Genomic DNA, 25692 nt, shown 5'->3' with positions numbered 1-25692 from the left:
AAAACTGGAGGGATTTTATGAAAGCATATGCGGGAGTGTGTAGATTTATTGTGTGTGATGAATTTTAAGGGACATTAAATTACATTGATATGATGTCTGAGTTAGTTTATAGTTTCTAATTTATTTATAATCTGTATTTGTACACTTGTCAATATATATATTTATATTATTGTGATTAATGAGTTTTTGTTTTATTAGTTATTTATTTCATAAATTTTTTGGAAAAAGGCAAGAGAAGAAAAACTAATTTCATTGGTCCGGCTAGCCAGGAGCCACCTCTGCCTATGGCCATACATACATCGTACATGTAATATCAATGAAATCACATGTACGATACTGTTATGAACTGTTTCAAAAAATGTTTCAACTTAAAAGAACTCGAATGCCTCTATGCCTTGATGATCAAGAACAATGCTGTGCAAGATTGCTTCTACATGAACCAATTTATAACAACCTGTTCTACATTTCGTCGAACAGATTATGCAGTTCGAGCATTTATACAGATGAAATCCCCCAATGCTTATGTATATAATGCTATAATCAAAGCTTTTATTCATTGTTTAAACCCCATCCAAGCTCTACACTTTTATTTAAGTATGTTGAGAGCTGGAGTTAGCCCAAGTAGCTATACATTTCCTTCAGTGATTAAAGGGTGTGTGTTAGTTTCTGATTTAGGGTTTGGAGAATCTGTTCATGGGCAGATTTTTAGATTTGGGTTTGGTTCAAATGTGTTTGTTCAGACTTCTTTGATTGATTTTTACTCTGGGTTTGGGAGACTTGTGGGTGCAAGACAGGTGTTTGATGAAATACCCGAGAGGGATGGTTTTGTGTGGACTACGATGCTTTCAGGTTATTCGCGTGGCGGTGATATGGGTTCTGCGAGGAGATTGTTTGATGAAATGCCGGAGAGGAATGTGGCTACTTGGAATTCTCTGATTAATGGTTATGCGAGAGTGAGGGATATGGGGAGTTGTGAGTTGTTGTTTAGAGAGATGCCGGAAAAGGATTTGATTTCGTGGACGACGATGATTAGTTGTTATTCTCAGAATAAGTTGTATAGTGAAGCATTGACAGTGTTTAGTGAAATGAGGATGAATGGAGTTAGACCTGACGAGGTTACGATGACCACTGTGATTTCTAGCTGTGCACATCTTGGGGCGCTTGACCTGGGAAAGGATATTCATCTCTATGTTATGCAAAATGGGTTTGAACTTGATGTTTATATTGGGTCTGCGCTAATTGATATGTATGCAAAATGCGGGAGCTTGGAAAGAGCTCTGGTTGTGTTTTTCAAGTTACAGGAGAAGAATTTATTCTGTTGGAATTCGATTATTGAAGGACTGGCAGTACATGGGCTTGCTGAAGAAGCAATCTCAATGTTTGGCAGGATGGAGAAAGATAATATAAAACCTAATGGTGTTACATTTATTAGTGTTCTGAGTGCTTGCACTCATGCCGGACTAGTTGAAGTGGGTCGCAGATGGTTTAAGAAGATGACACATGAATTGTCGATTACACCACAAATTGAGCACTATGGATGTATGGTTGATCTGTTGTGCAAGGCTGGTCTTTTCGAAGATGCATTAGAACTTATACAAAGCATGACAATGGAACCAAATGCTATAATCTGGGGCGCAGTACTAGGAGGGTCAAAGCTATACAAAAACTTGGATATTGCTCAAGTTGCAGCGAATATGCTAATGGTTTTGGAGCCAAACAATAGTGGATATTACAGTCTTTTAGTCAGCATGCATGCTGATGCAAACCGATGGAATGAAGTTGCTAAAACTAGGTCAGCTATGAAGGAACTTGGAGTAGAAAAGAGTTGCCCTGGCTCTAGTTGGATTGAAATGGAAAGCAAGATTCATCAGTTTGCAGCATCTGATAAATGTCACCCAGCCGCTAGCCAAATTTATTCTCTTCTACATGAATTAGAAAGCCAGTTAAAGCTGTATGGCCATGTATTGGAGTTCGAGTTTTTTACATAGATTTAACACGAGATATAATGGACAAAGAAACTGTTCGACTCTTACATGATCCCCTTTTACGTAAAAGTATTAGTTTAAATGGTAATTAGTTGGAGATGAGAAGCTCGAATATCCTAGTGATTGAACAATTCAAACAATCATCTGACAGGAATGCAAAGACCTGATTGGATATTCTAAAGAAGCCAGAATAGTTGGTCAGCTCTTTGATGGTCTGTAGTTTCAGGTGATTGATGAACCCCTGCTCTTACAACCTGCTATCACTTTTTCTTTAGTGGTGATATGTCCATGTCTATTTCTTTGGTTTAAGTAATCTTATATTGTTGATATTCTCTATTACCAGCTAGTGATCAAATGGAATATTTTGGATCAGCATATCAGAAGTATTCTAGTGGCACGATGTGTGCAATCAAATTGGTAAGTTCTTATGTAACATCGGTGGTTGGTGGGAAACTAAGAATATTTGGGTATTTAGATACAATACTAAAAAAATTCTTACTCCATGGCCTGCAGGTTTATATGGGGGATTTTCTGTTGCATAATTGATCCCTTTAACTGTTTAAATCAGGGATGTCTTATTTCTCACACTTTATGATGTTGTCTATGTAGTTTCCATTATTTGAAGTGATCTTCTATCTCACTTCTCTCTGGTTTGTGATATAGAAACTTGAAATATAAGTTTAAATTAAGATTGCTAGTCATGATAAAACCTAACTGCTAGTTTGAATAAAGATTTAAGGGTTGTTGAATTTTGATGTCAAATAACTGATTGGATTATATAATATTCCACATGTAGCGTTTTGGGTTCATATTTTGGCACATGTACACTGTTCATTGATTAGTTTGTCCTTTTACTTGGTAATATTATTTTATTTTATTTTTGCTTTTTTCAAACTAAAATTTCTAATGCATCGTTAATACTGAAGATGCTTCCTTTTACAACTGCTAGAACTAGATGCAGAGTGCTTTGTGAAACTTATTTAGAGTAGGATCGCGATTGAACTCATACATAAATTAGCTTGTAACTTATCGTTTCAATTTCTTTATAATAAAACACTACTCACTACTGATAATTAGAATCTAGACGGTAGACTAAAAAGACACGAGGAAGTTTGAATTGTGAAATATACTGATAAGCTCCTACTGAGCTATGTACAATAATATTGTCAATTCAAGAGGCCAAGTTCTCTCCCACTTCTAACATATACTGTAACTAATAAATCAACAGCCTTCCTTCTTTGTCCTAGTCCTTCTCTTATACCACTAGTTTGTGACAACACTTCTTCTTCCCCAAGTTGCCCTCACTTTTAAACTGAATTAGCCATTCTGCCCTTTCTTGCCATGTCTGGCTTATGGTAGTTCACTTAAGGATCCATTGTCATGCATTATGTCCTCATTGTTATATGTAGCTTTAAATAATTGCTTTCATCCAGGTCTTGCAAATAATTTCCGAAAGTCCCTTCAGTTTAAATCATAGATGTGGATGGTTTCTGTTTGTGCTAACTCGTTTTCCTACACTTCTTGATCTGAAACTGATTCTTATATGTGTTTGGTACGCATATGTGAATTTACTTTGGTCTCAAAGTCTGGAGATTGCTTGGAGTTTAATTTAGTGATTGTATCAGTGCTTACTTAATGTTTTTGTTATACTTGCAGTATTCTGACAGGTTGCATCCTCCCTGTTCATCTGTGGTACGGTATGTGTTTTACCTCTATCTACATACATATTTACTACTATTAGCTGTATGTAATGCTTTTACATCTTAATAGTCAAGATTTAAAGTGGAAGTAATATTGTTTCTTATAAAATCTTTGTTGTCTAATCATACTGCATACCACAAAATATTGTCTTTGGGTTTCCTAGGAACTAGGCGTCAAATTTGTAGCTTCAAGGTTTTATTGAGGATTCCCTCTTTCTCAGGTTTATAGATTTCTGCCGTTCCTATAATTCCTCACTTATACAGTCTGAGTGATGTTTTATTATTACTAGTAGATAGGTATGACTTCTACAACATAACCGGTGGCATAAGCATTTTACAACAGAGTATCACCGATTACGCATTGTGCATCAGAGCATCTTTTGACTATAGGACAGAATACGCATCTTACACCCGACTATTCAGTGATTTTTTCTTATTTTTAATACAGGATATCCGTATAACCCGCAATTGCCATAATGATCTGTTTGGTAACCTTGATTTGATTTCAAATCCTGTATTTGTTCAAATTCACTGTTTGGCAAATTTTAAAAATTGTGGATTTGGATTTGTTCAATTCCATCAAATTTAAACCAAAGTCAAAATAAAATGATTTGAATTACTAGTCTCCCACATGTCATTTCAAATAAAAAAACAAAACACAGAACTCTCTCCTTCACGATTCACGCACCTGCTTCGGCCCCAAATAGCTTCTGCTCGCTCCTCCTCTCCTGCCATCATTTCACGCTGCTGCTCGCTTCTCTTCTCTCATGCCATCTTTCCATCTCCGCTGTAAATTCAAAGGTGCAAATCTCTCTCCCCCTTTCTGGCTCTCTCTCTCCCTCTCCCTCCCTCTCTCCTTCTCCTTGTCTCTCTTGCCGGTATTGCATTATATTGCTGTCATTTTATTGCTTAAGTTGATATCTATATGTATATATGTGCGTGTAATTGATTTCACTGCTCTCATTTTTATAATTAGGGTTTAACATTGTGTATATGATCTGTGTGTATATGTTTACTTCAGTTTTTCACATTTGACATCTGAACAACTAAATTGAGACTCATAGCTTTATAATTTCTGGTTTTTGAATACATGTATATATATATATATATATATATATATATATATATATATATATATATATATATAGGCTCATGATCAAATAGAAACCACTCTTAAAATAAAAACTAGAAACCAATACAAGTCAGTGATATTTTCAGTACAATTCAGTGATATCCTCTTTAGGATTTAGTGATATGTGTTGCAGGAATTTTGTGAAAACTTGCGGGAACTGCCCAGAATATCTAGATATGTTCCAGAAATTGCTCAGAATCTCCAGATTTATTCACGTTTTCGATTCAAAATGGTGGTGACGGTGGTGGAGATGGCGGAGGTGAAGGTGGAGATGGAGGAAGGATGATTGTAGTAGGTGGTTGGAGCGTTGCTGGAATAGTGGCGGCTCCGCCGAGTGAAATTGAGCCGAGGTGGAGAAAGGAGTATGAACGGGGCTGAAGGAGGTTGAAGCAACGACCAATATGGGGCTGGTGAAGATGGAGGTGGAGATTGTATTGTTGAAGAAATAATGGAGGTGGAGGTGGAGATGGAGGTGGTGGTTATGGAGGGGGCGGGCGGCATAAAGGTGGTGGTGGTTATGGAGGGGGCGACTACGAAGGTGGTGGCAGTGGCGGATGTGGAGGTGGGGTTGGTGAAGATGGAGGTGGGGTTGGTGAAGATGGAGGTGGAGATGGGGTTGTTTAAAAGTTTAGTAGCATTTGCTTTAGGTTTTAGTGATATTCCAGGTTGGTTTTTAGTTTTTAGAATAAGGAGGTTTCTATTGGAGCAAGACTCTCTCTCTCTCTCTATATATATATATATATAATATGTGATTACTGATTATTGTACTAGATTGAACGCCTAAAAAGTATAATGTCGGATGAAATTGAGTATTCGAGATTCGTGTAAACGTTTGAGGGATGATGAAGATATGGAGTTGGTTACGATAGTTGCGGGTTTTATTGTGGTTGTAGCAGCGGTCTCATATGGTTAAATGTATAGGGTGAAAGAGGTAACTTGGAATGAGTGCGAGCGTGCTCAAATCAGGGCTACATGGATGAACACTTTAACAAATGACTAGTAATCATGTTATCCAATGTCATCTGCTCTGCTCACTAATGACTAGTAATTATGTTATCCAATGGCTTGTAATTATGTTAAATATCTGTAAACGAGATCCAGTAGCATAAAACTTGGGTCTGATTCTGTCGGACAATTGACTAGTTTTTTCTTCTCTGTCGGTTTTGTAAGCTGATATAATACAGACTGGATTCTTTTTAAAGCTGTAATCAAAGTTCTGCAGGAGAAGGATTTGATAGAAGGTTCCATTTAAATGCATTTACGTTGTTGTGCTTCTTAAATTAGCAGTGATAAATTATGTAATGATAAATTATGTGGCCTTAGAACAGTATATAGCTGTGGCCTGTGTGCTTGTAAAGTATTCTGTATTTGTGCCTGTCATCGTAAACTAACTCTTGTTAATATATATTTTTTGATGGAGGCAGGTAGAAGCAGCCCCTTGTCTCCCCAAGTGCTAAACAATTTACAAATATAGGTATTATATTTTTTTGAATTTTCTTCTGCCTCTTCAGTTTTGGTGATATATTTTTGAATTGAGCAGTGCAACAGATTTGAACTTGAGCTTGTCCTTTCGAATGTTTCATTCTGTCCTTTTCAATTTATGATATTAATTACTAAGGTGAACAAATCATGGCAAGTCAGACAGCAATTAAAATAATAATTCACAATTCTCTACATTACTAGTAGAGGAGTTCACAGAATAGATTAGAAATTTGAATAGATTAGAATGCTTATTAATATATAATTTTGGTTTCTTCGTGTTTCTGTTTTAACATTAGGTATTAATTATCTAAGTAGCTTGTAAGTTGTAAGTTATAATTCTACTCCAAAAGTGGAAGCATAGAATAGTTTCACTTATTTTGTGGACTTGTCTGCAGTAGAATAATTGATATCAGCTTTGTTGCTTTGAGTTTCAATCCTATAGCATAGGAGGGGAGTACTGTAAGACATCATTGAGTTGCGGAACAAATGTGGCCAAGTTGGCTACCTTTTAAACTTTAACATCATTGAGTTATTTGATTTTCTGTCACTTTGTACTTGTTGTTTTTGGGAATAATTGTTTTCCGATGCTAATGTTTCCAAACTTTATGACGTGTCTTGCAATTTTGCTGGACCAAGTGTCTGGCCAGCATCCTGCATTTTAAATAGTACTGTATCAATTACCAAATAAGCATTCTTTAGATAATATATTTGCAATGCTACATTGACAATAATTAGCTTACTTGTATGCTTTGGTCTGACCAATCAATGTTTCTTATTATATTCTTGTGATGCAATGCTTTGGTCTGATAATATATTGAAATGTTTCTTACTTGTGATGCTTTGGTCTGTGCAATATAAACTTGTACCAGACATGTATTTCAGATTACTAAGTTCACATTTTTCTAAGATAATTAATACTGATCATCATTTTGCTCTTCACATTTCAGATTACTAGGCATTTCAAAGTGTATGTTAAGTAGTGTGTATGGTGCGTGGTCAGTGTCTTACTTGTGTGTCTGACTAGATTCTGTATTTGTTGAATATATTGATGAGAAGTGGAGTGGTGATGGCTCCTCGATTCTCCCCTCTGATCCTTATGATCGCGCTGTTGCGCGATTCTGGGCTGCGTATTTTGATGACAAGGTACATTTTTAAATTTTGATTTCGTAAGTCACGTTATTTTAACAATCCGTAGTAGTTTTCTCATTTTTCTTAAGATTTTTCTTAATATTGTCGCATATTGCAGGTGGTTCCAGTGATCTTCAAGCTGAGTTTTGGTCCAGAGAGCGAAAGGGTGGCGTTGATAGAGCAGACAGCGGAAGGATTGGTGCCGCTGGAGGAGGCTTTCAAGACATGTAGCAAAGGGAAGAGCTACTTCGGGGGAGATAACATTGGTTACACTGATATCGCTCTTGGAAGCTTCATTGGATGGATCAAGGCAATCGAGAAAATGAGTGGCATCAAGGTTCTGGCTGAGGCTAAAACACCGGGCCTCGTCGGATGGGTGACCAAGTTCCTGTCGACTGATGCTGCTAAGAAATTTGTTCCGGAACCTGAAGTGTATGTTGACCTTCTTAAGAAGATGCAGGCTTGAGCCTGAGCTGCATAAAGGAACTGGGGGTGTGTCTGTTTGATCCAATAAGTGACTTGTGTTTTCTGGCAAGTTTATGTAGTATTAAAATCATAAGATAAGTACAGATCGCTTGTAATATTTGAATTATAAGTGTGAAGTACATGTTATAATAAAATATTTACTCATTTTATCTTAGACTTTATTTGTAATTTTGAATGAGATTAAATATCTATCTCATGTATCGCCTACTTCAAAATATTATTTAGATAAATATTGAAGAAAGCATTTGTGATTAAATTTGGAGTTATGATTAAGTTTTAAGTAAAAATTTGTTTAAATTTCATATTCAGCTTTTGAAATACTAAGATATCCCAAACAGTGGATTTGGATTTCAAATATTGGATTTGAAATTCTAATATTCCCAAATAATGGATTTGGATTTCAAATTCTGAATTTGAAATCCCACATTTCAAATGAAATCTGCGTTTTCAAACGACACCTAAGAGTATTTTGAGGGAATATGCAACTGCTGCTTTAGTATGTTGCGTAGAAATGTTGTAGAATAGTTGGTTCTTGAAGTGTCAACGAAAGAGTTACCACAAACTTTACAAGCTACCGCAGGAAACTTAACAATATTGTAACCGTAGAGTGTGCTCTTATATAAAGCATGAAAGAAAGGCGGGAAAAACACAATTTTAACCCTTTTAGTGACTTATTTTTGTTGAAAATTGACTTCAAAAAAATGTAATATTTATTTTTTTGAATAAAATATTAAAATCATTTTAGAATATAATTTATAATATTGTATTGTTATATTAAAATTTTATGACTAATAAATTATAAATTTTGGCAAATTTAACAAACTGACAATATAAAACTATTTTTTCACTTATAAAAATAAGAAAGCTGAAGTTACCCTCTGCCTTTTTTTTTTCTTTTTTTGCTTACAATATAAAACTATTTTTCACTTATAAAATAACTAAATAAGTAAGCTGAAGTTACCCTCTGTCTTTTTCTTTCCTTTTTTTTCTTTGAATGAACGACACCTTGGCATTATGTACTTGTATTACACATGTTTGTATCTGTGCTACAGGGAGAGCAGTTCGAATTTTACCCAAAATATCAATTTTGTAATGGGAACAAAAAATAACATTTATATGTGAAAGTGAGATAAAACCCGATTATTATATTACATTTCATCCCCTACTTATTTTCGTAGTAATTTATAATTTTTTAAATTTTGTTCTTTTACTGCAAAGTTGATGAAAATCAAGAACAACCCGGAAGGCCGGTGTTTAGCATTCATCATTTATCATCCCTTCTATATCATCTTTAAAGCTTAGGAGGCTGTTTGGCAAATCCCAAAATGTCAATGTTTTTCCCCCTTCAAACCCCTCAAAATCTTTCAATCTCATCATCTACTTATCTTTCAGGCCAAACACTCTTTACCCTCATCCCCAAATTCTCACACCTCTCTCTCACTTCCACCACAAAACCATCAAAACTAATTCGAATGGGAGGTGGGCCCAGAACATTCCCAGATGGGGTCAATGGCAATGGAAAAGAATGCAAGCCAAGAAAGCCAAACAGCTCCATAAGGCAAGATTAGCTAGGGAGAGACAAATTTATGAATTGAGGAAGAGGGCTGAGTTGAAAGCTGCTGTTTCGGAACTCGAAAGACCCTGGGAAGTTGTTGAGAAAGCACCTAAGTTGTTCTCAGCTAGTGCTGATGAACAAGTTCAAGTCTTGGCTGATAGGTTTCAGAAGCCTGGTGGGTTTGATCTGTGGTCTGAGAAAGATGGGCCTGAATTGTTTAAGACTGTTGATGGGTTCCTCTCTGCGCGATTTTTCCTGAAAGGGGTTGTTCATAGTATTAGGCCTTATGAGAGGGTTAATGAGGAAATCGATGAATTTAGGGGTTTAGGGAATGAAAAGAGGGTAAATATTGGATCTTTGGATAGAGTTAGTGATGGAATTGATGAATTTGGGGGTTTAGGTGGTGTAAAGGGGGTAAAGACTGGATCTTTTGACGAGTATGTTAAAAAGCGGAATTTGCTGAATGAGGGGAGTAAGGGGAAAGTGAGAAAGAAGAGGAATGGGAGAAGTGTAAGGGGATTGAATTCGAGTGATACGAAGGCCTGCTTTTAGTTCAAATTTATGTGGATGATATCATCTTTGGATCTACTAATTCTAAACTCTGTGAAAGATTTTTAAAGCTTATGCAGTCTAGATATCAGATGAGCATGATGGGAGAAATGAGTTATTTTCTGGGACTTCAAGTCAAACAGACTGATGATGGTATTTTCATAAATCAGTCTAAATATACCATAAACTTACTAAAAAGATTTGGCAGGCAGGACAGTTTAGCTGCCACCACTCCCATGGCTACAACCACCAAGTTAGATAAAAACACTGGAGCATTAGTGGATATTACTAACTACAGAGGTATGATAGGCTCACTCCTATATCTAACAGCAAGTAGACCTTATATCACGTTTGCTACCTGTCAATGTGCAAGATTTCAAGCTGATCCAAGAGAAATACACCTAGTAGCAGTCAAAAGAATTTTCAAATATCTCAAGGGTACAGTTGAGATGGGACTCTGGTATCTCAGAGAATCAGACTTTACACTAATTGGTTACTCAGATGCAGATTTTGCAGGATGCAAAATAGACAGGAAAAACACAAGTGGAAGCTGTCAATTTCTTGAAGGCAGATTAGTTTCTTGGTTCAGTAAGAAACAAAAATCTATCTCTACATCCACTGCAGAAGCAGAGTACATTGCTGCAGGAAGCTGTTGTGCTCAGATTTTATGGATGAAAAATCAGCTGCTGGATTATGGGTTAACTCTAACTCAAATTCCTATTTACTATGATAACCTGAAAGCTATTGCCATGACAGGAAATCCAGTACAACACTCAATGACCAAGCACATCAGCATCAGATATCACTTCATCAGAGAACATGTGATGGAAGTGATAGTGGAACTGCATTTTGTCCCTACAGATCAGCAGTTGGCAGATATCTTCACCAAACCTTTGGCTAAAGCAACATTCACAAGACTTGTAAATGAACTAGGGATGATCTCTGGTCCTCTCTAAACTCTGCTTAGCTATCTAAAAACATATCAGTACTACTTATCTGTTACAAGCATATTTTATAATTGCTTCTGTTATTCTCTGATTTAAACTCTGATAATTATGCTCTGATATGTTAAACTCCGATGATTATACTCTGACTAGACAAAATCTGATTTCATGATTTTTCTCTGCTGAGTGACATTCCTGTGAAGAAATTGTTACAAATTCCTGAATTGAGTCATAAATAACTCCATAGTCTGATATTTGTATAGTTACATATGTTGAAATTTCTTTAACATTCTCGTGATCTTAATCTGACACTTAGACTGCCTTACTTCATAGATTTCAGATATGTAATCAGTTGTAGAATTTTCTTTATTCCCTTTATGAGCACAGAGTCATTAAATCTTAAGTCTGGATTCGTCTAAACTATGCTTTCTCTATTCCGAAAAGAAAAGAAAACAAAGAAAATAGCAAAAGAAAAGAAAATAAACTCAGGTACTCCTTTGAGATCTTAGATACTCCGTGTCAGGGAAGATCCAAGTGCATTGCAGGTATTAAGCAAAATACATCAGAAAAGCAATATTTTTCATGGTGACCTTTCACATTCTCTGATTACTAGAGAAATACTCTGAGCATTAGGAATTTGATCTGATGATGGTTATAACTCACTTACCCTGAGAAGTTTCGATTCTAAAGATTATCCGTGATTCAATAAAGAGAAGCATATGTTAAATTCTGATCCTTACTCCAGTAGGCTCTGTTGCAAATGGAGTGTTTAAATAATTTTCTGATAATCTGGTTCCTTCTAAAAATCTTGAGAATTTTGTCAATCTTTGTAGCAAATTTAGATTCATGAATTCACACACTTAACACTCCACTTCTGTGATTAACAAATTTTTAGGCTTCGAGTGATTTTTGATTAAATTCGAAATATATTTGTAAACTCTGAGGATAAATATTCGTCTTATTTTAAGACTTCTGATATGTCATCTCTCTTCAGACAAAATTTGTGTACATACTCTGAGTTTGTCTTAAATTCTGATATTTACTTAAATTCTGACTTCAGTCCATCTCTGATTGACCTTGGAATTTATTTGTTAAATGAATATTTGTCTCAGTAAAAATCAGATTAATTCCCTAACGGTACAAAATCCATTTGTATTCTCTAGTGGAGTATAACACGCCTTATAATTGATTTCCCTCGGTAATTGTTATGTTTCACCGTTCCACACGCTAAAGGCAATAATTACCACCCCACTACCACTTCTTTTTACCGTTAAGAGGCTGCCACGTGTCCCACTAACGTTTTCTTTTTGCAGTTCGCGTGCACACATATATATACTCAGTTAAAAGATTTTAATCTTTTACTTTTTCACACCCATTTTCACTGCTCTCTCTCTCTCTCTCTCTCTCTCTCTCTCTCTCTCTCTCTCTCTCTCTCTCTCTCTCTCTCTCTCTCTCTCTCTCTCTCTCTCTCTCTCGTGCACATTTCATCAAACACCTCATCTACATCTCACCATTTTCACATTTTTTTAGAAAAATGTCTGATCAATAACCCGAACTGAACCCATAATATCGTTCATTTTAAAAATTTTCAATTTTATCAAAAAAATCGAAACGAAAAAAAAACAATAGCACGAGTATTGTACATGTTCCTCCTGTAGTTACTAGTCTTAAAATAAAAACTAGAAACCAATACAAGTTAGTGATATTCTCAGTATAATTTAGTGATATTCTCTTTAGGATTTAGTAATCAGTGTTGCAGGAATTAGTGAAACTTGCAAAAACTACCCAGAATATCTCCAGATCTGTTCAAGTTTTCGATTTAGATGGCGGTGACGATGGTGGAGGTGAACGTGGAGATGGAGGAAATATGATTGTAGCGGAGGCGGCTTGAAGTTGGGGGTTGGAGCGTTGCCGGAATAGTGGCGGCTCCGCTGCGTTTTAAAGCTGAGTGGAGGTGGAGAAAGAAGTATGGACGGGGTTGAACACCAAGATGGGGCTGGTGAAGATGGAAGTGGAGATTGGTGTTGTTAGATAAATAATGGAGGTGGTGGAGATGGAGGAGGCAGGCGGCATAGAGGTGGTGGTGGTTATGGAGGAGGCGACGACGGAGGTGGTGGCAGTGGCAGAAGTGAAGGTGGGGTTGGTGAAGATGGAGGTGTGGTTGGTGAAGGTGGAGGTGGAGATTGTGTTTTTTAAGAATTTAGTGATATTTGCTTTAGGATTTAGTTATATTCCAGCTTGGTTTTTAGTTTTTAAAATAAAGAGGTTTCTATTGGAGGAAGACTTTATATATATATATATATATATATATATATATATATATATATATATATATATATATATATATATATATATATATATATATATATATATAGAAGCACTCCATAGCATACCCTCTTATATGGAGTTACGTAGTACACCATTATAAATATACACATAATATATATTCTATTATATTTTTTATGAAATATAATTGCAAATTTTGATTATTAAACCGAAAACGAAGTTATACAATTTTTTTATTCCAAAGATCATCTAAAATTATGCAATATCTCAACATGATTCTATAACAGAATAATAATCATCAAGAATTATTCTGTTGTAGGATCAATATCGAAAATATACTTTTTCATCAAATTTTAAGTGTTAAATTACTTAAAATAGATATATTTTATATTAGAATCACGTTTTATATGTATTTTATAACAGAATTTATAATAAAATTGATGATTTATAGTGGCGCACTATGTAACTCTATATAAGGAGTCCCTCTCTGGAATGTTGGCATATATATATATATATATATATAGGGGTGTGTTCTGGTACAAACTTACAAACTTACAAACTTTCTGCGTTCAACACATATATAATTTGAATTCAACATTTTTTTAACATATTTTGTTGAACATCGATTAAAATTGTGTTGGAGAAGTACATAAACTAATTTTTGAATGTAAGAACTAAGTTAAACGTATTATATAACTAATATTTATGTTTGTAAACCCCACCCAAACCCCAGAAGTATAGTTTAAGTATCTTTATAGGATATATTCAACATAATGATAATTAGTGTTCTACACCCGATGTTGAACCCCAGTTACAAATGTGTTGAATGTGCGATTTATTTATGCGTTTTTTTTAAAAGTTGTGATGTTTTTTCAAGAATTTTAAACATGGATACTTTTTATAACTAAAGATTAACACGATGAGAGAATAAAAGTTTGTAAGTTAAAAAAGTTTTTATTTGATCCTATCCCTATATATATATATATATAGAACAAAGTTCCATGTAGTCCACATATTTACTGTAGTACCGTAGACCACGTATGTTCTGCAACTATAAAATGGCATAAAAACATTGCAAAATGTGTTATTTTGCAAATCATGTTCTATAAACATCATTATTTTGTTAAAAATTTTGACAATCCTAAACATTCTACAAGTTAAATAGTGAAAAACACATTATTCTGCAAAACATGTTAAGTTTGCAGAACATATTTACATATTACAGAACATATGTGTTCTACTTGTCGAACATAAATGATTTTCAATACTTTTAATGAAATAGTGATATTTCTAGAATGTATTTCACAAAATAACAAGTTTCATACATTTTGCAATGTTTTTATGCCATTCTATAGTTGCAGAACATACGTGGTCTACGGTACTACAGTAAATATGTGGACTACATGGAACTTAACTCATACTCCCTCTGTCCCATTTAATTGTATACGTTTCTTTTCAACTGCTCGACACGCATTTCAATGCTCTTATAAAACATAGTTCTGTAACTTATTTTTTAGATTTTCTTTTTCTGAATAAAAATATAACATCCAAATTTTAATTCAGAAAAAGAAAATTTTAAAAATAAATTATACAACTACATTTTACAGGAGCATTAAAGTCCGTGCCGCGTCCCCGTCCCCCAATGTATACTACTCAGGGGGACAGAGGGAGTATATATATATATATATATATATATATATATATATATATATATATATATATATATATAGGGGGCGGTTACATGTACACAATTGGATAGGGGAGGTAGGTGTACACCATCAGTGACTTCAAGTCACTGATGGTTTGCATTAAATGAAGTACATCAGTGACCTGATCTACCGGATGTGGGGAAAATGTATTAAATAGATATGTCAGTGACTTCAAGTCACTAATCAGTGACTGGAAGTCACTAACGTTCAGCGAAAAAGCTAAATTGACTGTATTGTCCCTCACACCTTTAGTGATATGAGATCACTAATGTTACCCTTAATATACACCAGGACAAAATCTTTTAATGCCACATCAGTGACATCAAGTCACTGATAGAAAATTCTTAATTTACACCTACCACCAGCGTACCAACACCCCCAACTACCTAGGACAAAATCATTTAATGCGACATCAGTGACATCAAGTCACTAATATAAAAGTTCCCAACTACCTACGGAAATATAATAAATAACACATCAGTGACTTGAAGTCACTGATACAATAGTTCAATTTGTATCCAGAAGTTTCATTTTGTGCAACACAATCTCAAACACCAAACTTTAAACAAACACCAATCGGATACTCTAATATTTTAGCTCTTTTCAATTAGTAATATTTAAATTTTATGTAATATTCATCTTTTCATATTTGAATTTTATGTAATATTCAACTTTTCATATTTGAATTTTATGTAATATCCTATTCAAATACAATATATAAATTTTATTGAATTTATGAAATATAATTTTCGATCACAAAGTGACGGACAAAAAAGTTGTTTTTCTGGGATATTAGACACCTTAAGCCACTGATGAAATCTTTCCAGTAGCTCACAGGACCAAGAGGGGGGGAATCTAAGTAAAGACCATCCGTTACTTTAAGTCACTGTTGTTTTTCTGGAATATCAGTGACCTTAAGCCACATATGAAAAGTGACCTTAAGCCACATATGAAAGGATGGAAAAAAAATCTAAGTAAAGACCGTCCGTTACTTTAAGTCACTATTGTTTTTCTGGAAAATCAGTGTCCAAGCGTGTTCGAAAATTTTTCTAAGTAAAGAATATCGGTGACTTCAAGTCACTGTTGTTTTTCTGGGATATCAGTGACCTTAAGCCACTAGTTAGCAGTACAAGTCAAACCACTAGTTGACTGATAAAATCTCTATCCAAATAAAATTATTTTTTAATGAAACTTTTTTCATATCATCAAAATATATAAATCTCAACATCTGTACGGTTGGATCATTTAGAAATATTTTTTAAAAAATGTAAGCAGTAATACATGATAGAACACTAGTTAGCAGTACAAGTCAAACCACTAGTTGACTAATAAAATCTCACTCCAAATAAAATTATTTTTTAATGAAACTTTTTTCATATCATCAAAATATATAAATCTCAACATCTGTACGGTTGGATCATTTAGAAATATTTTTTAAAAAATGTAAGCAGTAATACATGATAGAACACTAGTTAGCAGTACAAGTCAAACCACTAGTTGACTAATAAAATCTCACTCCAAATAAAATTAGTTTTTAATGAAATTTTTTTCATATCATCAAAATATATAAATTCCCACATCCGTACGGTTGGATCATCCAGAAATACTTTTAAAAAAATGTAAGCAGTAATACATGATAGAACACTAGTTAGCTGTACAAGTCAAACCACTAGTTGACTGATAAAATCTCACTCCAAATAAAATTAGTTTTTAATGAAATTTTTTTCATATAATCAAAATATATAAATCTCCACATCCGTACGGTTGGATCATCCAGAAATATTTTTAAAAAAATGTAAGCAGTAATACATGATAGAACACTAGTTAGCAGTAAAAGTCAAACCACTAGTTAACTGTTAAACTCTCCATCCAAATAAAATTATTTTTTAATGAAACTTTTTTCAAATCATAAAAATATATAAATCTCCACATCCGTACAGTTGGATCATCCAGAAATATTTTTTAAAAAATATAAGCAGTAATACATGATAGAACACTAGTTAGCAGTACAAGTCAAACCACTAGTTGACTGATAAACTCTCTATCCAAATAAAATTATTTTTTAATGAAACTTTTTTCATATCATCAAAATATATAAGTTCCCACATCCGTACGGTTGGATCATCCAGAAATATTTTTTTATAAAATGTAAGTAGTAATACATGATATAACCCTAGTTAGTAGTACAAGTCAAACCACTAGTTGACTGATAAAATCTCAATCCAAATAAAATTATTTTTAAATGAAACTTTTTTCATATCATAAAAATATATAAATCTCCACATCCGTACGGTTGGATCATCTAGAAATATTTTTTTAAAAATGTAAGCAGTAATACATGATAGAACACTAGTTATATGTACAAGTCAAACCACTAGTTGACTGATAAAATCTCACTCCAAATAAAATTAGTTTTTAATGAAATTTTTTTCATATCATCAAAATATATAAATCTCCACATCCGTACGGTTGGATCATCCAGAAATATTTTTTTAAAAATGTAAGCAGTAATACATGATAGAACACTAGTTATATGATAGACTGCTGATGCCACTAGTGTCTCACAGGGTAGGAATGTTGAGAAGCAATGTATTACAAATTTTAGTAAAGATATTGTTGTCCTACCCTCTCAGTGTGATGATCAGAATTGGCCATTTGCTAAGACCAACTACTCTCTGTGGAACTCCCTCGAAAGTGAAGAGGCGTTTCGTCTGGTGCCACAGACTCCACACTTTCAGTCTTTGTTCTCACAAAGAGAGAGTTCTCGTGAAGGTGCTGCAATAGCTTCAATGGTTAACTTCTCCAATGTGTTTAAAATGGCATCCAACTTGCAACCTGATTGCCCTAGAAACACTATAGAGGATGCTCTGGAAACTCTTCTTGATCTGGAAAATGATGGGTTTATGGTCAATGTGGTACGGGATCGTTTCTTGCAGTTGCTATCAGCCAAGGACAAGGTTGAAGGATTTGTGGCCAAGGCAAAGGAAACTACCGATCAAATCGAGGAAATAGACCATGATCAGTCAATGATCGACTTAAACATTAAAGATATACAGAATCGCATACGTTTGCTGCAAGAAGAGTGTGCCTTGGCTTTGTCAAAAAAGGCAGAACAATATTCAACGATTGCTCATTTGAAATCAAAAGTCAGTGGCCTTAATGATAGCATCAGGAATGCTGAACTTGAGTTTACTGCCCTGGTAGCTACCCCTTGGCAAGTGTGATGATATTTCACTATTTTAGTGACTTGTAGAAAGTAGGCAAGTTCAAATGGAATTTCATAAGACCTACGTGTCATTCCATAAACAGGATGAAAATCCAAAATGATGACAGCTGGTTAATATGGTACTTTAGTCTCTCCCAGTGACCTATGGGCTCCGGATCTCACTTGGTGTTTTTTTTCTTTCTTTTTTCCGGTTCTCATTGTATGCTCTTATCCTTGGCTTATCTCTTCCTTATCTTTTAGTTTGTCGTGGTGACTTCAGTAGATAAAGACTATAAGCCTGTACTGTTATTTAAGAATGTGCCTTGTTTACAAAAAAAATATGTACAAGTCAAACCACTAGTTGACTGATAAAATCTCACTCCAAATAAAATTAGTTTTTAATGAATTTTTTTTCATATCATCAAAATATATAAATCTCCACATCCGTACGGTTGGATCATTCAGAAATATTTTTTAAAAAATGTAAGCAGTAATACATGATAGAACACTAGTTAGCAGTACAAGTCAAACCACTAGTTGACTGATAAAATCTCACTCCAAATAAAATTAGTTTTTAATGAAATTTTTTTCATATCATCAAAATATATAAATCCCCACATCCGTACGGTTGGATCATCCAGAAATATTTTTTAAAAAATGTAAGCAGTAATACATGATAGAACACTAGTTAGTAGTACAAGTCAAACCACTAGTTGACTGATAAAATCTCACTCCAAATAAAATTAGTTTTTAATGAAATTTTTTTCATATCATCAAAATATATAAATCCCCACATCCGTACGGTTGGATCATCCAGAAATGTTTTGTAAAAAATGTAAGCAGTAATACATGATAGAACACTAGTTAGCAGTACAAGTCAAACCACTAGTTGACTGTTAAACTCTCCATCCAAATAAAATTATTTTTTAAAGAAACTTTTTTCATATCATAAAAATATATAAATCTCCATATCCGTAGTCCGTACAGTTGGATCATCCAGAAATATTTTTTAAAAAATATAAACAGTAATACATGATAGGACACTAGTTAGCTGTACGAGTCAAACCACTAGTTGACTAATAAACTCTCCATCCAAATAAAATTATTTTTTAATGACACTTTTTTCATATCATCACAATATATAAATTCCCACATCCGTACGGTTGGATCATCCAGAAATATTTTTTTAAAAATGTAAGTGGTAATACATGATATAACACTGGTTAGCAGTACTAGTCAAACCACTAGTTGACTGATAAAATCTCACTCCAAATAAAATTATTTTTTAATGAAACTTTTTTCATATCATAAAAATATATAAATCTCCACATCCGTACGGTTGGATCATCCAGAAATATTTTTTTAAAAATGTATGCAGTAATACATGATAGAACACTAGTTAGCAGTACAAGTCAAACCACTAGTTGACTAATAAAATCTCACTCCAAATAAAATTAGTTTTTAATGAAATTTTTTTCATATCATCAAAATATATAAATTCCCACATCCGTACGGTTGGATCATCTGGAAATATTTTTTAAGAAATGTAAGCAGTAATACATGATAGAACACTAGTTAGCTGTACAAGTCAAACCACTAGTTGACTGATAAAATCTCACTCCAAATAAAATTAGTTTTTAATGAAATTTTTTTATATCATCAAAATATATAAATCTCCACATCCGTACGGTTGGATCATCCAGAAATATTTTTAAAAAAATGTAAGCAGTAATACATGATAGAACACTAGTTAGCTGCACAAGTCAAACCACTAGTTGACTGATAAAATCTCACGCCAAATAAAATTAGTTTTTAATGAATTTTTTTTCATATAATCAAAATATATAAATCTCCACATCCGTACGGTTGGATCATCCAGAAATATTTTTAAAAAAATGTAAGCAGTAATACATGATAGAACACTAGTTAGCAGTAAAAGTCAAACCACTAGTTAACTGTTAAACTCTCCATCCAAATAAAATTATTTTTTAATGAAACTTTTTTCATATCATAAAAATATATAAATCTCCACATCCGTACAGTTGGATCATCTAGAAATATTTTTAAAAAAATATAAGTAGTAATACATGATAGAACACTAATTAGCAGTACAAGTCAAACCACTAGTTGACTGATAAACTCTCCATCCAAATAAGATTATTTTTTAATGAAACTTTTTTCATATCATAAAAATATATAAATCTCCACATCCGTACCGTTGGATCATCCAGAAATATTTTTTAAAAAATATAAGCAGTAATACATGATAGGACACTAGTTAGCAGTACAAGTCAAACCACTAGTTGACTGATAAACTCTCCATCCAAATAAAATTATTTTTTAACGTCACTTTTTTCATATCATCAAAATATATAAATTCCCACATCCGTACGGTTTGATCATCCAGAAATATTTTTTTAAAAATGTAAGAAATAATACATGATATAACACTAGTTAGCAGTACAAGTCAAAGCACTAGTTGACTGATAAAATCTCACTCCAAATAAAATTATTTTTTAATGAAACTTTTTTCATATCATAAAAATATATAAATCTCCACATCCGTACGGTTGGATCATCCAGAAATATTTTTTAAAAAATGTACGTAGTAATACATGATAGAACACTAGTTAGTAGTACAAGTCAAACCACTAGTTGACTGATAAAATCTCACTCCAAATAAAATTAGTTTTTAATGAATTTTTTTTCATATCATCAAAATATATAAATCTCCACATCCGTACGGTTGGATCATCGAGAAATATTTTTTAAAAAATGTAAGCAGTAATACATGATAGAACACTAGTTAGCAGTACAAGTCAAACCACTAGTTGACTGCTAAACTCTCCATCCAAATAAAATTATTTTTCAATGAAACTTTTTTCATATCATAAAAATATATAAATCTCCACATCCGTACAGTTGGATCATCCAGAAATATTTTTTAAAAAATGTAAGTAGTAATACATGATAGAACACTAGTTAGTAGTACAAGTCAAACCACTAGTTGACTGATAAAATCTCACTCCAAATAAAATTATTTTTTAATGAAACTTTTTTCATATCATAAAAATATATAAATCTCCACATCCGTACGGTTGGATCATCCAGAAATATTTTTTAAAAAATGTACGTAGGAATACATGATAGAACACTAGTTAGTAGTACAAGTCAAACCACTAGTTGACTGATAAAATCTCACTCCAAATAAAATTAGTTTTTAATGAAATTTTTTCCATATCATCAAAATATATAAATCTCCACATCCGTACGGTTGGATCATCCAGAAATATTTTTTAAAAAATGTATGCAGTAATACATGATAGAACACTAGTTAGTAGTACAAGTAAAACCACTAGTTGACTGATAAAATCTCACTCCAAATAAAATTATTTTTTAATGAAACTTTTTTCATATCATCAAAATATATAAATCCCCACATCCGTACGGTTGGATCATCCAGAAATATTTTTTAAAAAATGTAAGCAGTAATACATGATGGAACACTAGTTAACAGTACAAGTCAAACCATTAGTTGACTGATAAAATCTCACTCCAAATAAAATTAGTTTTTAATGAAATTTTTTTCATATCATAAAAATATATAAATCTCCACATCCGTACGGTTGGATCATCCAGAAATATTTTTTAAAAAATGTAAGCAGTAATACATGATAGAACACTAGTTAGTAGTACAAGTCAAACCACTAGTTGACTGATAAAATCTCACTCCAAATAAAATTAGTTTTTAATGAAATTTTTTTCATATCATCAAAATATATAAATCTCCACATCCGTACGGTTGGATCATCCAGAAATATTTTTAAAAAAATGTAAGCAGCAATACATGATAGAACACTAGTTAGCAGTACAAATCAAACCACTAGTTGACTGATAAAATCTCACTCCAAATAAAATTATTTTTTAATGAATTTTTTTTCATATCATCAAAATATAAAAATCTCCACATCCGTACGGTTGGATCATCCAGATTTTAATTCGATGATGCTATTTATGTGTACACCATCAGGGACTTTAACTCACTGGTATTATTAAAGTCTGCACCATCAGTGACTTTATATCACTGATGTTATTAATGCGGAAAGAATGTTATTAATGCGGAAAGGGTATAGCAGGAAAAAAGATTATGTAGCGTACATCAGTGACTTTAAGTCACGGTATCAGTGACTTTAAGTCACTGATGTACGCTCCCAGCACCGTCGATCTCAACCAACCAACGGTCACGATTTGTTGGCTGTAAATGTCCGCTGTACAATTGTGTACATTTTATATATATATATATATATATATATATATATATATATATATATATATATAATTTATTTGGTGTGCATTTTATGATTTGGGAAAGAAACGAAGTGCTCTTGGAGCATGCCATACAAACAATACAGTAATACACCCAGCATGAGCATGTGACATGTGCATCGATATTGGTGCCACACATTGACCCATCTCAAACCACTCCATCTCCACCAGATGAAAGCGTACTAGTACAAGTCCACAACATCAAGTAGTTGTAATAAATCAATGGCGGAGTATGAAACAATGACCACACACTCACACACCCACCACCACTCCATCTCCAAAGACTCCCTTCTCCAAGCAATCAACACCATCATCCAACTCCACTTCGAGAAAACCTTAGAAAAGAAACACTCCGTAGATCTCCAGAAGAAACAACTCCACCACCACTTCCAGCTCTTCTTTCTCTTCCTCTCCTTAATCTTCGTCGCCCTCGTGCAATCCACGCGCCTGCATTGTCGCCACGTGTGGATCCCCATCGGCCTCATCTCACTGTCTCATCTAATGTTCTATGTTGCGGTGGCGCAGACGCTGAGATGTATCAATGGGTTCAAGTATCAGCGGAGGTGTCATAAGCTGACTCTGGGCTTGGCCACCGAGAGGTTAAGGCAATTGAAGATGAGAAGAAGCGAGGGAAACGAGGAGGAGGAGGAGGATGTGGAGATACATTATCAGGAACCACCGGAAAGTTATTTTGGCAAGTTTAAGAGGAACTGGGCTTTGTATTTTGGCTTCTTGATTTTCATTTATGGCTTTATGGTTTCCTCCTCTGTTGTAATTCTTTGCTTTTGATTGTGCCTTGTTAACTTATAATTATATTCCATTCATCTCTGCCTCTTTTCTTCATACACTGGCATTATCACTTATAATTATACACTGTATGTTTGCTACCAATTTTTGCTTCACTCAGCCACAACTTGTTGGCAGGTGTGACGTGTAAACTACCTGGGGTCCTGTTTCACAACAACCGCGTGTTAGATAAGTGTTATCTATCACACTATACGGGGGCCGTTGAATTTATATTTCAAGGGTTCAGATCCAATTTTGGATTTTTAATGTGTCCGCGGTTATTTTCCGCGGAAGGGAAAACTCCCTATCCGTGGTTATTTACCGCGGAAAATAGTTTTCCCTATCCGTGATTATTTATAGCGGATACATTAAAATCTCAGATTAGATCTGGGTCTTTGAAATATAGATCTAACGCCTAGATAACCCTTATCTAACACGCGGTTGTCAAAGAACATGATCCAACTACCTGATATCTGTGTAAATGTCACCAATTTCCTACTTTGCAAAAATCGTAAAGAATTTAAAAATTATATCACATCACAGTATTTGGATATATTTATTAATAAGTTATTTATTTATTAGTAAAGAATTGTATATATATACATATGAAAAATAAATTGTAAGGTTTAAGTTTTAATTAATTTAGATATATTTATTAGTGATTAACAAATTTTTAACCGATAGATACTCCAAAGTATTTGGGCGTTGGGATAATTTGACTTATAAACAATATGAGTAAATAATTTGACTTATAATTTATATTTAACTGATCATTTTAAAATTTAAATATGTAAGTGTTTTAAAATAAATTCAGCTTATTTTAGCACAAAAGTTGGCCATTTCTATTTTTTTTAAAAGTAAAAGTTGGCCATATTTTAATCACAAATTTGATATTGAAATATACCATGAATGTCGGCTTGCAAATAGGGTCTTATCCAGTGAATTATTTACTACTTACAAAATGTACAAATTACAAAAAGCTTGGGGCGGAGAAAAAACTGGAATGTGCCTGTTAGGTGAATTCTATTTTAGAGACAACGTAAACCTAAAAAAAAAATTACTTTCAGTAGATTCCGGAATAGGTTCATTCACTTAATATCTTGAACGAATGAGAAGAATAAAATTATCCCGCAATCACTCAAAAAAATATTTATTTTGGTCCAACTAGGTTAGTAATTTCTATTATCTTTTCTTTTTTACATTCTACATTTTTTCTTTCCGTTATATTTATGGATGGAATCAAATATGCAGTATTTACAGACAAAAGTATTCGGTTATTGGGAAATATTTGCTTTTGTCTCTCCCATTTCTGTGACCAAAATCGCTTCTTTTAGTAGTAGGCGGCATCCCCTCTTAGTTTTGAGTAGGCGGAACCATTCTGTTTTGGTTCTTCTCCACATTCTTACCGGGTGATCACAGAATTTTCCTATTATTTTTTCAACTGAGATTTCAATATAGAAGGATCTCCTTATTTCTTCACCGCGGCTCTCGCGTCATTTTCTTGAAAAGATATTATATCACCGCGGGACACTTTAAAATGCCTTCTAGTCGCTTTCCGAATGCCTCTTTACTTTAGTATGGTCTAGTCTTTCCAATGTCTGAACTACAAATTTGTATCATCAAATGAAATTTAGAGTGGTATCCACCAATCATTTGATCCAAATATAGATTTAAATTCATTCATTATTATTATACTCATATATTTTAATTTTAGATATTTTAAAAACTATTAACTCATTTCATTATTAATTAACTATAATAATAAAATCAATAATTAGACAATAATAAAATGGTACAAAATAATTCGAAGAAGAGAAAGCAACACATAAAAATAAATTTAAAGCATTAAAATGTTACTATAAAATACTAATTCTCAAAATTAGTATATCCCCCCACAAATGGTCATTTAGTGCATTTCGAAGTAAATATCGATTATCTTGGACGAACAAGAACTGATTTAGCCGACGACTAAATCGATAATTTAATATTTATTTGAAATTGTATTTTGAAATTTTAATTTATAATTAATCTCCGTTTTAATTATATTCTAATTTTAATTAATCTATCTTTAATAAATTTAACAAAATCATCAGATTATAAAAATAATAATATTTTAATATTAAAAGATTTGGATAAGTGAATAAAGTGATTCAAATTTGTACTAGTAATTTCAAAACTTCCCCAAATTTGAATTTTTGGATCACGTGTAAAATAATACTCATCACTCTATTCCACTACTTTTTACTCTTAAGTAAAAAATAATTTTTTGTTAACTTTATCCAAACGGCCCATAAATTTAGCTCCAGCTTTGCCCAAACAACTGGAATATAACGGAGAAATACTTCATCACAGGCAATTAAAATGAAGTGCTTGTTAGGCCTTTTCACGAACATATTGCTTAAATCAACTCCGGAGCTGA

At 33.4% G+C, this 25692-nt stretch overlaps 5 protein-coding genes across 35 annotated transcripts; all 5 read left to right on the top strand.

The window, feature by feature from the left end:
- Nucleotides 1-233: 233 nt before the first annotated feature.
- On the top strand, nt 234-7598 carry LOC108223483 (pentatricopeptide repeat-containing protein At1g06143-like). 31 transcript variants are annotated; one of them, XM_064093605.1, is made up of 8 exons: nt 234-1951; nt 2137-2211; nt 2329-2402; nt 2499-3682; nt 4134-4486; nt 6242-6291; nt 7356-7442; nt 7546-7598. In XM_064093605.1, the coding sequence occupies exons 1-2, from the start codon at nt 327-329 to the stop codon at nt 2150-2152; spliced, it is 1641 nt and encodes a 546-aa protein (XP_063949675.1). In that variant the 5' UTR covers nt 234-326; the 3' UTR covers nt 2153-2211; nt 2329-2402; nt 2499-3682; nt 4134-4486; nt 6242-6291; nt 7356-7442; nt 7546-7598. The 31 variants fall into 31 exon arrangements, with proteins under 31 accessions (XP_063949675.1, XP_063949665.1, XP_063949663.1 ...); XM_064093595.1 differs by lacking the exon at nt 4134-4486 and adding an exon at nt 6002-6058 and having other exon boundaries at nt 234-2211; nt 2499-3537; nt 3642-3682; XM_064093593.1 differs by lacking the exon at nt 4134-4486 and adding an exon at nt 5988-6058 and having other exon boundaries at nt 234-2211; nt 2499-3537; nt 3642-3682.
- On the top strand, nt 5266-7893 carry LOC135146791 (glutathione S-transferase U17-like). Its single transcript, XM_064093792.1, has 3 exons — nt 5266-5482; nt 7324-7442; nt 7546-7893. Exons 1-3 carry the CDS (start codon nt 5266-5268, stop codon nt 7891-7893), a joined length of 684 nt encoding a protein of 227 aa, XP_063949862.1.
- Nucleotides 7894-9438: 1545 nt separating this feature from the next.
- LOC108221240 (uncharacterized) lies at nt 9439-12852 on the top strand. Its single transcript, XM_064093791.1, has 2 exons — nt 9439-9978; nt 12721-12852. Exons 1-2 carry the CDS (start codon nt 9439-9441, stop codon nt 12850-12852), a joined length of 672 nt encoding a protein of 223 aa, XP_063949861.1.
- A 147-nt stretch (nt 12853-12999) lies between these two features.
- Nucleotides 13000-18510, top strand: LOC108221239 (DUF724 domain-containing protein 7-like). Its single transcript, XM_064093790.1, has 2 exons — nt 13000-13116; nt 17497-18510. Exons 1-2 carry the CDS (start codon nt 13000-13002, stop codon nt 18178-18180), a joined length of 801 nt encoding a protein of 266 aa, XP_063949860.1. The 3' UTR covers nt 18181-18510.
- A 4007-nt stretch (nt 18511-22517) lies between these two features.
- Nucleotides 22518-23330, top strand: LOC108222132 (uncharacterized). Its single transcript, XM_017396038.2, has one exon. It carries the CDS (start codon nt 22710-22712, stop codon nt 23274-23276), a length of 567 nt encoding a protein of 188 aa, XP_017251527.1. The 5' UTR covers nt 22518-22709; the 3' UTR covers nt 23277-23330.
- The last annotated feature ends 2362 nt before the right edge of the window (nt 23331-25692 follow it).

The sequence above is a fragment of the Daucus carota genome, chromosome 5, assembly GCF_001625215.2.
Source record: "Daucus carota subsp. sativus chromosome 5, DH1 v3.0, whole genome shotgun sequence".
Taxonomy (NCBI): Eukaryota; Viridiplantae; Streptophyta; class Magnoliopsida; order Apiales; family Apiaceae; genus Daucus; species Daucus carota.
This window is presented reverse-complemented; position numbering and strand designations above follow the sequence as displayed.

Coding starts and splice junctions, on each gene's coding strand:
- LOC108221239 (XM_064093790.1), top strand. CDS start 13,000: ATGGAGGTGGTGGAGATGGAGGAGGCAGGCGGCATAGAGGTGGTGGTG. Junction 13,117..17,496: donor TGGGGTTGGTGAAGATGGAG/GTGTGGTTGGTG, acceptor GTTATATGATAG/ACTGCTGATGCCACTAGTGT.
- LOC108221240 (XM_064093791.1), top strand. CDS start 9,439: ATGCAAGCCAAGAAAGCCAAACAGCTCCATAAGGCAAGATTAGCTAGG. Junction 9,979..12,720: donor AGAAGAGGAATGGGAGAAGT/GTAAGGGGATTG, acceptor TCAGTGTTGCAG/GAATTAGTGAAACTTGCAAA.
- LOC108222132 (XM_017396038.2), top strand. CDS start 22,710: ATGGCGGAGTATGAAACAATGACCACACACTCACACACCCACCACCAC.
- LOC135146791 (XM_064093792.1), top strand. CDS start 5,266: ATGGAGGTGGAGGTGGAGATGGAGGTGGTGGTTATGGAGGGGGCGGGC. Junction 5,483..7,323: donor AGGTTTTAGTGATATTCCAG/GTTGGTTTTTAG, acceptor GTGTCTGACTAG/ATTCTGTATTTGTTGAATAT. Junction 7,443..7,545: donor CTGCGTATTTTGATGACAAG/GTACATTTTTAA, acceptor CGCATATTGCAG/GTGGTTCCAGTGATCTTCAA.
- LOC108223483 (XM_064093603.1), top strand. CDS start 327: ATGTACGATACTGTTATGAACTGTTTCAAAAAATGTTTCAACTTAAAA.